The sequence below is a fragment of the Pristis pectinata genome, chromosome 17, assembly GCF_009764475.1.
Source record: "Pristis pectinata isolate sPriPec2 chromosome 17, sPriPec2.1.pri, whole genome shotgun sequence".
In the NCBI taxonomy this organism is placed as follows: Eukaryota; Metazoa; Chordata; class Chondrichthyes; order Rhinopristiformes; family Pristidae; genus Pristis; species Pristis pectinata.
The window spans coordinates 12,634,953-12,651,830 of record NC_067421.1 but is presented as its reverse complement, the minus strand read 5'-3'; the positions used below and the strand labels follow the sequence as shown (position 1 = coordinate 12,651,830).

General features: G+C 41.5%; 1 protein-coding gene and 1 long non-coding RNA gene across 2 annotated transcripts in view; one reads left to right on the top strand and one right to left on the bottom strand.

Annotated features, from left to right (window-relative positions):
* LOC127579322 (citron Rho-interacting kinase-like) overlaps positions 1–16,878 on the bottom strand; it is a 196,458-nt gene that overhangs the window by 17,949 nt on the left and 161,631 nt on the right. The window contains 8 exon segments of the mRNA XM_052032041.1: positions 106–282; positions 2,451–2,529; positions 4,996–5,076; positions 9,214–9,342; positions 10,090–10,198; positions 10,456–10,548; positions 13,151–13,290; positions 13,528–13,663. Coding sequence (XP_051888001.1) covers positions 106–282; positions 2,451–2,529; positions 4,996–5,076; positions 9,214–9,342; positions 10,090–10,198; positions 10,456–10,548; positions 13,151–13,290; positions 13,528–13,663 — 944 coding nt within the window.
* LOC127579323 (uncharacterized) overlaps positions 1–16,878 on the top strand; it is a 43,586-nt gene that overhangs the window by 4,071 nt on the left and 22,637 nt on the right. The gene's annotated exons all lie outside the window — the stretch shown is intronic.

Genomic DNA, 16,878 nt, shown 5'->3' with positions numbered 1-16,878 from the left:
GCAAGAGATTTAATAGGGTATCAATGCTTAAATGCAGCATATGCTTCGCAACTCAAAAGAGCACAGACGCCAATTTCTAAGCACATAGTTTTACAGTTTATCTACCTGCGGCTAGTGATTGCAACTTGCGCATCACTGCTTGCCTCCTTCACCAAGTTGCCTTTACAGCAGATGATTCGCTGTTTATTTTGATAGGATGAGGCCAAGTAAATGGCTCCAGATGACATTGCAGGGCCGAGATATCTGGGATTCGGGATGTCCAAGTGAGCATGACTCAATACACTGCAAATACAGAATTAGCATATTGTCAACTTGTTGAACTTAGTTTCATGGTAATGTGCTGTTAAATAATTAAAGATCCTGTCAAAAGTCTGTTATGCTATTGCAATAAATAATTATCCTAGTCATGCAAAGCTCAGCATAGGGATTGTATCTAATGACATTGTTCCCCAACCCCGTGTTATTTTTTTATTTCTTCACGTGAAGATTGTGGAGACAATGACAAAGGCTGCCCTTGTGATTGTTTATACAAATGAATTGTTTAACAGTCCACTTCTGAGTACACCGAGAGCCAGCCATGTACATTGGATTTGGCTCTGTGAACCCTGCCCAGTCAACTCCTGAACATCTGATGGTCCTCATTCCACTCCCCAACAACAGTGCCAATACAATTTCTCCCTCGCCCTTACAACAATAACAGTGTGATTTCCACAGTTCCCACCATCTCCACTACCCCATTAAAATGCTGGTGAAATCCCTCATGTCCCTGCCACAAGATTTGCAGTGTGAACCCTCATCCCCAACCCCAAAACAATGCCAGTAGGAACCCTACTCCACCCGATAACAATACTCATCCAATGCTTTCCTATACTCCGAACAATGGCAGGGTGTCCTCACTGTTAAGTCTATCCCACTACAAGACTAATTTAATCCCTCATTTCCCACCCACAGCAAGAACAAGGCAATACTTCTCCCACCCTCACGACAATGCTGGGGTGATCCTTCATGCTCCCCGGCATAGGATTGCTGCTGCTGCAATCCTCCACCCCTCCCCAACTAAGTATAATGCCACTGTTATCCCTACCTCACACTCACAACAATATTGGGGCAATCCTTCATTTCCCACCCACAACAACAATGCAATCTGCCCCTACCTCACAGAAATGTTGGTGTGATCCTTACCACCCCTTGCCAATAAAAGAAAAGTGCATTGTTGCTGCTCCCCTCCTCCCTCACCAAATGTTGGTCTCTGAAGCTACTGTGACCTCTCCTCCAATTGGGCCTGTGGCTGATATCCTGGAGAAGAAGACTGGTCAGCACATATACAAAACAGGGCCTCGGTTGCAACTGAAATTGCAGCATGCCAATGACCAATATAACTGCTGCGCCACCATATCAACACCATTTTTATGCACCCTTCAGAGTGCAAAACAATTTCTTGGCATTAGTCTCCTTTGAGCATCCATGCCTTAATTATCTCAAGCTTGAGTATTCCAATATGCTCTTGACTGGCCTCCCGCATCCTACCCTCTGTAAACCTGAGATTGTCAAAAACTGTGCGCCTCTACTTCCTCAGGAGGTTAAAGAAATTTGGCATGTCCCCTTTGACCCTCACCAATTTTTATTGAAGCACCATATAAAGCATCCTATCCGGATGCATCACGGCTTGGTATGGCAACTGCTCTGCCCGAGACCACAAGAAACTGTAGAGAGTTGTGGACACATCACGGAAACCAGCCTCCCCGCTGAAAGCACATACCACCAGGCTCAAGGACACCTTCTATCCCACTGTTATAAGACTAACGAACGGTCCCCTAGTATGATGATGGATTTTTGACCTCACAACCTACCTCGTTATGGCCTTACACCTTATTATCTGCCAGCACTGCACTTCCTTTGTAACTGTAACACTCTATTCTGCATTTTATCGTTTTCCCTTGTACTACCTCACTGCACTGTTGCAATGAAATGATCTGTCTGGCTGGCATGCATAACAAGGTTTTTCACTGTACTTCTGTACATGTGACAATAATAAACAAATTTACCAATTTACCATGTCTTAGCTGACACCATATCCTGTTCACCCATTTCTCTTATGTTTGCTGTCCTGCACTGGCTCACAGTTAAGCAACACTTGATTTTAAATTTTCATCCTTGTTTTAATATTCTTGCATAGCCTCAAATCTTATCTTTTTCTGTAACTTCCTCCAGTCCACAACACTTTGAAATCTCTGTGCTCACCCAAATCTGGCCTATTGCTCATTCCTGACTTTAAATACTCCACTAAGAGCAGCCACAACTTCACTGTCCTCAGTCTAATTCCTTCACTCAAATTCCCTTCTTAAATCTCTCTGCCTCACTTTTCTCCTTCACATTCCTCCCAACTTTTTGATCAAGTTTCTCTGTCATAATAACTCCTTACTTGGGAAACTACTGGATCCAAGACTTACCTGGCTGTGTTACGACCTTGGATCTCAATAACCTCCAAAGAGTTGAAATGAGTTACAAATAGGTAAGGTTCTCTATAAACTGAAATGATCACAAATAAAACACAATGAATTACAACTGGAAAATTAAGTTCACATGCAGAAAGATTACAGAATTATGATGAGGTTACTGTTTTGCAATCGCATGTACTGTGGTGTGAAATTCTGGATTAACAATATAATATAACTAATTTCTGTCAACTATCAACCTACATATAAATTCACAGGCAATAGTATTGAGTGTTTATTCAAAACACACTGTGGCGTTAATACAATTGTGTATGCAATCACTATTAACCTTGATAAAACTAATAGTTATATCATCATATAACAATGATTTTATTTTATAAACTCAGTACCTATTTACATAGAAGAGATTTTAACTCTCAGCAGTGGGTAGAGAGGGATTATCCTAAAAAAATGCACAGGCCATTGCAGAACATGTGAGGTCAACCAAGTAATCTGCTCTGGAGAGATGGGGTAGTAATTTAAAATGTTAATGAGATGATAGTCCCATTGTTTTCAGCCCTTTAATTGGTGTGGACCAAGTTTTTCACTGTTCTTGTAACAGGGCAGCTAAAGCAAGGCAGGTCTGCCAGAATCAGCAAGTAACTATTTTTTCAGCATCACCTGTGGACCAGGAAAAACAGGGTTTCATCTTCCCTATCCCTCAAGCAAACTAACCACCATCCCTTTTGCCACCCACACCCAAGTGATAGCACCTCTTCTTCCACCTGTGATCTCTCTTTTTCTCACATTTGTTTTTTGCTGCTGTGTGCCAAGCCTACTATTCAAAAAGAATTTCTATCACTGCAGACTGTCCCGAGCTTCTTCCTAGAACTGCAGGCTTTTCTGCATTATAACCAGTTTGCCTTTATCAGCCGTGGTCCAGCTGAATTATTTTTGTCTGTGCCAGAACCTCGTGGGTTAAATTTGATTCCAAAGACATTGTAGTACTGAGAGAATGCAGTTTTGTAAGACTTGGAGCCTTTCATGCACCCCATAAACCCTGCCAGGTGTATGTAAATAATCCAATGACACTATTTCAGAGAACATAGGAGTTATTCCCTGTGCCTCAGCAATGTTTATTCCTCAACCAAAATTATGATGATGAGATTATCTGGCCAGTTTTGCATTTCTGATTGTAGGAGCTGACTCTGCAAAATTAGGATGTTAGTTTTGCCACATTACAACCATGACAAACTTCAAAAGTACTTGACTGGGTGTAATGCATTTTGGGATGTCTCGAAGCCTTGAAATGGTATTACAAAAATGCAACTCTTTCTTTTTTTTAAATCTGAAGGAAATAAGGTAAAACATTAAATTGTGCAGGACCTCTGCATTCCTGGCCACTGAGCCTTTCCTCCATTCTTGCAAATATATGGACCATACAACCTAAAGCATGGTAACAAGTCATTTGGCCAAATGGTAGTTCCAGTCTTTATGTTCTAATATCTCTGTTGTCAATCCTATCAGCATATCCTTCATGCATACCTATTACTCCTGAGCAGCAGGTTCCATAACCTTCCCACTCTTGGTAAAGAAATTGCTCCTGGATTCTTGTTATATTATTGGCAACAATACTTTACTCATGGCCTCTAATTTTGGTCTCCTTGACAAGTGACACCATCTCCTCTATGCCTACCTTGACAAGTACTATCATTATCCAATAGATCACTACTCAGCTTCACTTTTCTAAAGAATAAAGTTTTATCCTGTTCAGTCTTTCCTGAGTTCCTTTGGCTCCAGAGTTCTGTTATCTTGGAGTATAGAAGAATGAGAGGGGACCTCATAGAAACATTTCGTATGTTGAAAGAATTGGACAGAGTAGATGTGGCTAAGTTGTTTCCCTTGGTGGGTGAGTGCAGGACAAGAGGACACAGTTTTAGACTTAGAGGGTACCCATTTAAAACAGAGATGAGAAGAAATTTCTTTAGCCAGAGGGTCGTGGATTTATGGAATTCGTTGCCACGTACAGCTGTGGAGGCCCAATCATTTGGGATGTTTAAGGAAGAGATTGATAGGTATCTAATTAGTCAGGGTATCAAAAGATATGGGGAAAAGGCTGGGAATTGGGGCTAGATGGGAGAATAGTTTAACTCATGGTGAAGTGGCGGAGCAGACTCGATGGGCAGAATGGCCTACTTCTGCTCCTTTGTCTTGTGATCTTACATATCTCGTGAACTTATTCTAGTGGTTCTGAATCCTAGTCACAATATGGAGACCTGAAAGGTGCACAGTACTCCAAGTGTGGTTTAGTTTCAGGTTCAATATATACATACAAGCCCATTCAGCAAGTTTATTAACTTGAATTGTATCACAATCTTCCTTGTAATCTACAATTCTTAGTTCGATATTGAAAGAAAATTTTAAAAGCATACTTCTATTTTCCAAGTCTAAATCATTTATAGTAAAGTCAAGCTAATCTTTGAATGATACCAATTTATAGAATTCTGTTCTAGCAAATTTGAATGTACAAATCCAGAAAGATGCTACAAGACACACTTACCAAATGCCAAGGGCAAACGTTTCCACTTCAGGTCATCAGTACGACTGCGTCTTCCGTATGCATCAACAATGACTCCAAATTCTATTGTAGATTAAAAAAAGTAACAAGTCACAACTGTTGAAATTGTTCCAAGACTTTATTAAGGGCAGAAATAGAACGCAGATATAGAACGTAGAACAGTGCATCACATGAACAGGTCCTTCGGCCCACGATATTGTGCCGAACGAATTAAGTTAGTAATCAAATGCCCAACTAAACTAATCCCTTCTGCCTACACAATGTCCATATCCCTCCATTTCCTGCACATTCATGTCCCTACCTAAGAGCCTTTTGAATGCCTCATCATATTTGCCTCCACTACTACCCCTGGCAGTGTATTCCAGGCACCCACCACTCTGTGTAAAAAAATTTGCCCTGCACATCTCCTTTGAACTTACCCCCTCTCACCTTAAATGCATACCCTCTGGTATTGGACATTTCAACCTTGGGAAAAAGATACTGACCATCTACTCTGTCTATGCCTCTCATAATCTTATAAAGCTCTATCAGATCTCCCCTCTGCCTCTGCTGCTTCGGAGAAAACAACCCAAGTTTGTCCAACCTCTCCTTACAGTTAATACTCTCTAATCCAGGCAGCATCCTGGTAAACCTCTTCTACACTCTCTCCAAAGCCTCCACATCCTTTCCGTAATGGGGTGACCAGAATTGAATGCAATACTCCAGATGCAGCCTAACTAGAGTTTCATAAAGCTGCAACATAACTTCCTGACTCTTGAACTCAGTTCCTCGACTAATAAAGGCAAGCATGCCATACGCCTTCTTTACCACCCTATCAACCTGTGTAGCTATGGACTTGGACCCCAAGATCCCTCTGAACATCAATGCCGTTCAGGGTCTTGCCATTAACAGTGTACTGTCCCTTTACATTTGATCTCCTAAAGTGAAACACTTCACATTTGGCCAGGTTAAATGCCATCTGCCATTTCTCCGCTCAAATCTGTAACAGATCTATATCCCGCTGTATCCTTTGGCAGTCTTCTATGCTATCTATAACACCACCAATCTTTGCATTGTCTGCAAACTTGCTAACCCACCATCTACATTTTCATCCAGGTCATTTATATATATCACAAACAGCAGGGGTCCCAGTACAGATCCCTGTGGAACACCACCAGTAACAGGCCTCCAGCCAGAATAAGTCTCATTGACTACTACCCTCTATGGGCAAGGCAATTCTGAATCCAAACGGCCAATTCACCATGGATCCCCTGCATCTTAATCTCCTGGATAAGTTTCTTATGAGGGACCTTGTCAAATGCCTCACTAAAATCCACGTAGACAACATCCACAGCTCTACCTTCATCAACCACCTTCATCACCTCCTCGAAAAACTCAGTCAGGTTAGGAAGACATGACTTGCCCCGCACAAAACCATGCTGACTGTTCCTAATTAGGCCATGGTTTTCCAAATGCTCGTAAATCCTGTCCAGTAACTTCCCTACCACTGACGCGAGACTCATCTGTCAATAATTTCCAGGATTTTTCCTATTTCCCTTCTTGAATAATGGAACAACATTAGCTACTCGCCAGTCCTCCAGGACCTCACCTGTGGCTAGGGAGGACACTAAGATATTGGTCAAGGCCCCAGAAATCTCATCTCTTGCCTCTCTCAATAACCTGGGGCATATCCCATCAGACACTGGGGACGTATCCAACTTAATGTTCTTTAAGAGACCCAACACTACCTCCTTCTTTGTCTCAAAAAGCCCTAGCACATTAGCACACTGAGCTCACTATCCTTCACATCCTTCTCCTTGGTAAATACTGATGCAAAGTACTCATTTAGGATCTCTCCCACATCTTCTGCTTCCAAGCACATGTTCCCTCCTTTATGCTAAAATGGTCCTAACCACTCCCTAGTTATTCTCTTGCTCTTGATGTATATATAGAATGCCTTGGGATTCTCTTTAATCCTACTTGCCAAGGACTTTTCATAACCCCTCCTGGCTTTCCTAATTCCCTTCTTGAGTTCTTTACTGGCTTCTTTATAATCCTCAAGGGCACTGTTTGATCTTAGCTTACATACTTTTCCCTTTTCACCACCTCGCTTGACATCCAAGGTTCCCTCACCTTGCCATCCTTCTTACTGGAACATATCTGTCCTGTGCCCCACATGTCAGATGTGGACTTGCCCAAAAACACCTGTTCCCAGTTAAACTTTCCCTAGTTCCTGCCAAATGCTCTTGTAATTTGCCCTGCTCCAATTTAACACTCTCCACAAGGTCCTTTATCTATAGCTAACTTAAAACTGAAGGAGTTGTGGTCACTGTTCCCTAAGTGTTCTCCCACTGAAAGGTCAGTCACCTGGCCAGGCTCATTACCCAACACCAGGTCCAGTACAGACCCCTTGTCTTGTTGGACTATCTACATGTTGATTTAAGAAACCCTCCTGGATACACTAACAAATTCTGCCCCATCTAAACCTCTTGCACTGAGGTCCCAGTCTATATTAGGAAAGTTGAGGTCTCCCACTACAACAACCCTATTGTTTTTACACCTTTCCCTAATCTGCCTACATATCTGTTCCTCAATGTCCCGGTGGCTATTGGGAGACCTATAGTATAATCCCATCAGAGTGATTGCACCTTTCTTATTTTTGAGTTCTACCCATATAGACTCAGTGGATGAGCCCTCCATTATGTCCCCACTGAGTGCAGCTGTGACACTGTCCCCAATTAACAGCGCAACTCCCCCCCCCACTTTACCTCCTTCTCTATCTTTTCTAAAACATCAAAACCCTGGAACATTAAGCATCCATTCCTGTCCCTCTCTCAACCAAGTCTCTGTTATGGCCACAACATCATAGTTCCATGTATTGATCCATGCTCTGAGTTCATCACCCTTACCCATAGTATTCCTAGCATTAATATACACACACTTCAACCCGTCCATCCCATCGTGTCTACTACCTTGCTCCTGCCTATTCTCACTGCTCATGACATTTACCTTCCTCTCAATCCCTCCACTTTCTGACCTGATGCGCTGGTTCCCACCCCCCGCCAAACTAGTTTAAACCCTCCAGAGTAGCACTAGTGAACCTCTTGGACAGGATATTGGTTCCCTCCAGTTAAAGTGCAACCCGTTGCTATTGTACAAGTCGCCCCAGTCCCAGAAAAGGTTCCAATGATCCAAGAACCTGAAATGCTTCCCCCTGCACTAATTCCTCAGCCACACATTCATCTGTTCTATCATCCTATTCCTGCCCTGTCTAGCACGTGGCACCAGGAGTGATCCAGAGATTACTACCTTCGAGGTCCTGCTTTTCGGTCTCTTTCCTAACTCCCTATACTCACTGCGCAGGACCTCTTCCCCCTTTTGACATTTGTCATTGGTGCCAATGTGCACTACAACCTCTGGCTGTAACCCTCCCCCTTGAGAATGTTCTGCAGCCGCTCTGAGACATCCTCAACCCTGGCACCCAGGAGGCAATATACCACCCTGGTTTCTCTTTCACGGCCACAGAAACCCTTGTCTGTCCCCCTAACTACCAAGTCTCCTATCACTATTCCTCTGCCTGACTTTACCCTTCCCTGCTGAGCCTCAGAGCTGGCTACAGGCCACTGACCTGGCTACAGCTGACCTGTGGGGTGGAGGGGAATGCCTGATAAGTCATTCCCCTCCACCCCACAGCAGTATCCAAAAGAGTAAACTTGTTGCTGAGAGGAATGGCTGCAGGGGGACCCTGCACTGTCTTTCTCTTCCCCTTACCTCTTCTGGTGGATACAAGAAACATCAGACTACAAGTGAAGCAGAATGCAAGGTTACATTCATATCTATCTATGGCACTAACAAATTAATTATTGTGATGCATTTCCCAATAAATTGACATCTTGGAAGGTCATGTCAGTATTAACCTGTACACTCAATAAGCCACACATCAGCTTCAGTGGTATGTAGAGTGTAGGCCTGGTGCACAAAACTATTGTGGTACAAAAGGAGTTTTTTTTCTTTCCAATGATCAGTACCTATGGTTTTGTTTCAGCATTCTCCAGAAATTCTTCACATCCATTTGTTTGGAAGTTGGTTGGGTTAGTCACATAAAAGGAAGAACAATTGCAGATGCATCAATATAAACCTGACTCACAACCTAACCAGTGAGTGCAGAAGGCAGGTGTTATTACAAATAGACAATGGGCATATTATAGGCTCATTACTTACCATGGAAACAGAGCAGAAACTCATCCTTTTGCCCACTGCTATTCACCTGGGCAATGGCAATTGGGAAACTGTAGGATGAAGCAGCAAAAATGGCAGAGGCCAGTGTCATATCATTCTTATCCAGAAATTCTGCAGTGCAAGAGATAGAGGCACGTGAGAGGGACACATTGCCAAATTCATTAGGTCAACAGTGAGTAGGTTCAACAATATATATATAAGCTTATCAATGGTATTAAGTCAGAACATTTGGCTGGTTGCTAATTTAAACATTCACTAGTTTACTTTTAAATGTTGCTCAAGTTTTCAAGTGTGTACTTTAAATTCAAAGTATCTGAACAAATAGAATAAAGTAAAGAACATACAGCTATCAAGCAGGTACATTTATCTACCTGATTTAATCCTCTCTTGTCATTCCACATCATTTTTTCTCAGCTATGGGAGCTTCCCAATGATCTTAGCATTTTCAGGTTAGGAAAGGGAGGGGAAGAAGCGTAGGCAGGACCCCTCCCCCTTCTTTGCATTTTTGTTTAATTCCCTGTGGAAAATGTTCCATAATGGAAAATAGTCCACCAGATGTCACTCTCTAAACTTGATAGTGGCCACAAGTTATTAATGGGTTTCTCATGCTTAAGTACTGCATTGTAAAGTAGTTCGAAGTTGCTGCTGAGAAGGCAGACAGATGTAAGGCTTAAACAATATTTTTCATCAATAATGTATAGAGGATGGAAGATTAATAATAAAATAAAAAGAATGTTTCACTACATTCAGTATTCATATCAGTATCAATCACTCCCAGGTCTGGCATCATACAGGTCAGAAGCAACCAAAACTACTTTGAAGCATTCAATGCTACTGTTTCACAGTGATTGTCCTTACCCTCCAGTGTGTAGTTCTTCATTTCTATCTCATAGAACTTGTTGGTACCAATGATGATGCTGTATGCAGTAAACTGTATACAGCTGCAGGGCTCAGATGTTTCAATCTCCTGCGGAGACAAAGAAGCAGATGCTGTTAATGGCCCAATCTGTTTATAAATCCGATTATATAAATCAAAAGAAAACTATTTTGTCAGTCTACCAGTGGGTAGCACATGGGCCAATTTTGATAATTCTGTAGCATATAACATAGCATAAATCAGTAATTCTGTTATGGAAGAATAATAGGCAGCGATAAGATGGAATAAATGAAGTAATCAGTTCTACTCTGAACAAGTCTTCTTATGTACTGCATGAACACACTCACCTTGCGTACTGCAAAACTGTCAAGCCCATCATTATAACGGAGGATATATACTTTATTTGGCATTGCTGCACAGATACAGGGTCCGGCCTCAATCTGATGAAAAAAAAAGCACAACTGTTTCTGTAATAAATTAATCTCCAGGATTTTGCAGTTCATCATGCATCATCCATGCTTACTGCTGAGCCACAAGGAAGTCCATTTTTACCCAGTGTGGATTTCCTGACGCCAATACAAAAAAGTGGTTCTGTCCTCAGTGTGAGGCTCTTCATCAATGGCAAGGCCTACTGGGTGTAAATCCCTTTCTTAATGGGGATGTGTGCAGAATATATATGCTGAAAAATTTTTGACAGCAAGCCATATTCCATTGTTTTGCCAAGGACTTCTGACTTACAAAATATCTAAAAACGCTCAGAAGCTCAACTACTAATTTCTTTCAAAATGGTTACAAATCATCAACATTTAAATGCTTGAAAACAACGAAAACATTTAAATAACTTAAAGCACTTTGATCACATTGCACATAATGGACTTTGTTTTGTTCTAACTGTGTTCTTGTAAAAATTGTGTATAATTTATGTTTAATTTATGTTTCTCTTGTGACTGCTGCTTACATGATACTCTGCGCCTGTGATGTTGCTGCAAGTAAGTTTTTCACTGCACCTGTGCACACATGTACTTGTGCACATCACAATAAACTCGACTTTGAATTCAAAAAATGTCAATTTCTAAACCTTACCTTGTCCCTCACCATATGAATGGGTGGAGTTGCTGTTCTAGCACCAGCTCTCACCTGCTTTAGGTATTCAAGTGCATACCTTACCATAAGTAATGGGGAACCGGCATAATTCCACACTCCACTTTTGCATTTCATGAGGAATGCCACACCAGAGTGCAGAGAGAAACACTGAAGAACAGGAAGTTGGCAAACTTTGTATTCATGCAAACACTCATGAAAATCATGAATTTAATGGCATTCACTGGGGACCAATATCGAAATGTTGAACTGGCAATATTTCCAGCAAAATCCAGCCTATTGTATTCTAGGGCACTTATCAAATTAAATAATAATGACCTTCATTTTCAAACTCCTGGTGTAGAGAGCCCAAAAGGTAAACTGGTGGGACAATCTTTAAATAATTCTGCAAGTTTAAAGAACTTGAGAAGAAATGTCTCATTTTTAAAGTGTTATACCCAGGGCTAACTTCAGTATCCAACAGAGGCAACATCTCAGTTTAAATAAAAATTTGATTTCAATTTGTTCATTTTCACAAAGGAGCAATTTAAAGAAAAAAGTGAATCAATCCCCCACCATTCCCTCCCAAACTTTGTCTTCCCTAACTTAAGATCCATGGTTAAAACATAAAAGGCAAATAATTTAATAGCTTCAGTCCATACTCTAACCAACAACCCAAATGTTTCCACTATTAACATGACATTTACACTGATAAGTATCGTAGATAGAGGGAATGTGATGTTTCACTGTTTGCTCAGCTATGAAACATAGAATCAGATTTTAAAATATCTTCCAGAATTACACTATTATACCTCTTTTGTGTACAAAAGGCTTTTGTTAAATGAGTATGAAAGCATGAGGCAATTATAGTATAAAATTTTCCTACGATTTGGCACACATAGGGCCTGAGTAAGCACACAGAGCTTGGGGAAGCACATGGAGGTGCTCAACGATTCTTTCAAGTTTATCAACAGACTTCATTATGATTCTTTTTCCATTCTCCACTCTATCAGCCACTTGTAAGGCTGGCCAGTTGTTGGTTGGGGAAACTTAGCATCAGAAGGCCACACCAGGGCTACTTGGGAATGTTGGCGGCAACTGAGATGAAGGGGTTGAAGGACTGGGATTTGCCGATCATAGATGGCAGAAAGTTGGATCAGTGCTGCTAGTTATTGATTGCAGTGGGGTAAGAATGGCCATGATTGGCAGAAGGGAAGATGAAGATGACCTTGAGGTCTTGGGCTGCTCCTTCTACCTTGTCACAATAGGGCAAAAGGCACTTACTTTCCCAAGCTGGAAGTTCTTCCCTCCCTTTTGCTGCTGAGCTTTCCACAGTTTGAAAATAATTTAAATATAAATCTGATTCTCAATTATCAAGTGAATCATACACTGTAGCATGCCACCCTTGTCTTAAAAATTGCAAAAAGCATAAATGTGAAGTGCTGAGACCTTATTTTCCATTTAACTTTTTTCATTCTTCTTTGTAATCTCCAAGTGAAGGGAAAGGTAAACATAGAAGATTTTCCCATCAGGAAGAGGATAATTTGGTGCAATGAAATAACTTGTCATTGCATATTATGGTTCTGGGTTTTGAAATAAACCGAATTGTGCAGTATACAAGAAGATCCCTTTGCAACTGACTGTGGTAAAAATCCTAATGTTGAAGTAAATCCATATCCAAGAACTAGCATCCTCTAACAGAGCGAACGTTTAATACAGTCATTTTAAATATTCAGTCAAATGTCTTATTGTTATTTCAGAAGATAACCGAGACCCATATCCTTGCTTTGGCAGTTACTTAAATCTTATGCTCACCCACGTCTTGACTCATAAATTAACATGACTGGAAGCTCTGAATAAGATTATAGAATATTAAACAAAACTGCCAAACTGCTTCTGAAATTGAACTGGATGTTTTGCATATGATAAATAAGACTGATTAAGGACTGCTGTGGTGCTCACTTTTCCTACTGCAAACAGGTGGCATCCTTTCAAGCTGTCAAAAACTGTAGGTACGAGCTCTGGCTGGGCTGGCAGATGGGATTGAGCTAACGACAGCTTCACCTTCTTAATATCCACAAAACAGAGGGTTCGCTCCTCTCCTGTCAAACAGATAATGAAATTAACCATTCACAATGAATCTGACGTTGGTGAAGTGTTTTGAGAATGCATAACAACGTGCAAGTCTGTTAAAAAAAATCTGTATTTCAATCACTACCAAATAAAGCTATAAAGTTATACCCTTCGAATTAAAGATTTCTGGTGCAATAGCAGTTTTCTAAAGTTGTCCCTGACCTGCTTTCTTGCTGGTCATTACATTCAAACAAGTCCATAATAACCTGCAATCATGATGAGTCGATCAAGTTCCTTTAGGATATGAAGCTGGAACACTGACCCCACACCAGGAATGTGCACAAGGGAGTTCTTCACAACATTTAATGCATATAGACCTTCCTCTGTCCCAACCAGCACAATCTGTAGATACACAAAAATCAGCTCTCCTCAGATATAAAAATATTGTAAGTAGATACTCACTGATAACTTAAAGCATGGGCTCCGGTTATAATCATATCCTTGATAAGAATGTACACCAAAACTTTGCTTTCTTCTGCTCCATCATCTCCCCCAACAGAAAACCATGTGTATAGACAAAAACTACATACACACATCCATAATGGTAAGGACATTAAACCCCTCAAGCCTGTTTCAGCATTGTGTGAGATAGTGGCTGACTGGTGACCTAAGGCAAGAAATCTGCCTTTGTCCTGCATCTCTTAATATTTTTGGTTGACAAAAAATGATCAATGTGAGAATTAAAATTATAGCAGCCCTCATCTTACAAACATAAAGACGCACTAATCCACTGGGACTACCATATCATTGCAGGGCTTTGAAATTATCCTTCTCCATTCTTCCTGGCTAATGGATGAAGCAACATATATAAACTGAGTCTGAGGTTCCTAAGCCAATGAATAGCCTTTTTGTAAAGGTTTTATTTTAAGGGTATTTCTATTGAAATCATATGAAGGGTAGGAGGTGACAATGCAGGCCATTGATTGATCTCGGTTACTGCATTCACGTGCAAAGGAGGGTTTGATTCACCATTTTATTGTCACTGATCATCAACTGGCCACATTGTCCATGTCCTGCACAGAGCCTGTTTAGAGCTGCCTGTGCTCTTTGAGCCGAGGAGCCCCAGGGAGCCTTGTTGCTGGTCTTGAATGACTTCATTGATCTAAACAGTTTTTGGTTAGAGGAGTCAGAAATTTTTAGAAAGCAGAAAGAGATTGTTAAAAGAAATATAAAGTATGGAAGTCTACTATCAAATAATATAAAAACTAACCAGCAAGAGCTTCTTAGGCAGTCCCTTGCGATCAAGGGTGAATTGCATCCACTCTAGTTTTGTGGGTTCTGATGTAGCTAATGAGGCCGATCTGGGAACTGCAGACTTCCACAGATGGGGCAGGAGCAGGCTGACGGGGTGGGCGGTTTGTGAGGTGGTTGGTAGGTTCTCAATGCCATCCCAAATGTTCCTTCTCCATTTTAGAACATAGAACAGTACAGTACAATACAGGCCCTTTGGCCCACAATGTTGTGCTGACCTTTAAATTTCGCCTAAGACTATCGAACCCCTTCCTCCCACATATCCCTCTATTTTAAATTCCTCCATATGCTTATCTAGGAATCTCTTGAATTTGACTAATGTACCTGCCTCCACCACCGCCCCAGGCAGCAAACTCCATGCCCCAAACACTCTCTGGGTAAAAAACCTTCCTTTGATATCTCCCTTGAACTTCCCACCCATTACTTTAAAGCCACGCCCGCTTGTATTGAGCACTGGTGCCCTGGGAAAGAGGTGCTGGCTGTCCACTCTATCTATTCCTCTCAATATTTTGTACACCTCTATCATGTCTCCTCTCATCCTCCTTCTCTCCAAAGAGTAAAGCCCCAGCTCCCTTAGTCTCTCCTCATAATGCATACTCTCTAAACCAGGCAGCATCCTGGTAAATCTCTTCTGCACCCTTTCCAACTCTTCCACATCCTTCCTATAATGAGGCAACCAGAACTGGACACAGTACTAAGTGTGGTCTAACCAGAGTTTTATAGAGCTGCATCATTACCTCGCGGCTCTTAAACTCGATCCCTCGACTTATGAAAGCTGACATCCCATAAGCTTTCTTAACTACCCTATCCACCTGTAAGGCAACTTTCAGGGATCTGTGGATATGGACCCCTAGATCTCTCTGCTCCTCCACACTACCCAGAATCTTGCCATTAACTTTGTACTCTGCCTTGGAGTTTGTCCTTCCAAAGTGTACCACCTCACACTTCTCTGGGTTGAACTCTGTCTGCCACTTCTCAGCCCAGCTCTGCATCCTATCAATGTCCCTCTGCAATCTTCGACAATTTTCTACACTATCCACAACACCACCAACTTTTGTGTCATCTGCAAACTTGCCAACCCACCTTTCTACCCCCTCATCCAAGTCATTAAAAAAAAATCACAAAAAGCAGAGGTCCCAGAACCGACCCTTGTGGGACATCGCTAGTCACAGCCCTCCAATCTGAATGCACTCCCTCCACCACAACCCTCCGCTTTCTACAGGCAAGCCAATTCTGAATCCACATGGCCAAGCTTCCCTGGATCCCATGCCCTCTGACCTTCTGAAGAAGCCTACCATGTGGAACGTCAAATGCCTTACTAAAATCCATGTAGACCACATCTACTGCACTACCCTCATCAATCTGTCTGGTCACCTCTTCAAAGAACACTATCAGGCTTGTAGGACATGATCTGCCCTTCACAAAGCCACGCTAGTTGTCCCTGATCAGACCATGATTCTCCAAATGCCCAAAGATCCTATCTCTAAGAATCCTTTCCAACAGCTTGCCCACCACAGACGTAAGGCTCACTGGTCTATAATTCCCTGGACTGAGGGATCATGGGCCAGAAGTTCCTAGTCATGGGAATGTTCTACTTCAAGGAAGCTTTGAGCGCATCCTTAAGTCTATTCCTCTGCCCATCTGGTAAACATCTCCCATGACAGAGCTTGAAATAGAATGTCTATTTCAGGAGTATGGTGTCACACATGTGAATGACACATTCTTCCTAATGCAGCTGACAGAGTATCTAGAGCTTCTACAGGTATATAATAAGGAAGAGAATAGCTACAGTGAATGTCAATCTCTTAAAAATTGATACTGGGGAATTAATAATTTCTAAATGAGTATTTTAGATTAGTTTTCATGATAGAAAATACTAAAGCCATCCCAATAATAATAATATTAGAGAAGCAAAGGACTACAGGGAAGGAGGAACTTAAAATAATTTCTTTCACTATGAGAAAAAAAGACTAAAAGTCCAATAAGTCCCCTGGACCTCATGGCCTGCACTGGGTCTTAAAGGAAATGGCTGTAGAGGTAGTGGATACATTGGTAGTAATCTACCAAAGTTTCCTGGATTCTGGAGGTCTCAGAAGATTGCCCATTTAAGATGGAAATTATGAATTTCTTGCAATCCTCTACCCCAGAGAGCTGTGGAGGTGGAGCCATAGAATATGTTCAAGGCAGAGGTTGACAGGCATTTAAATTACAAAGGAGTAAAGAGGTTACAAGATAGATTGAGAAGTGGTGTTAAATCAAGACTGGGTCAACCACAAACTTACTGAATAATGGAGCAGTCTTGAGTG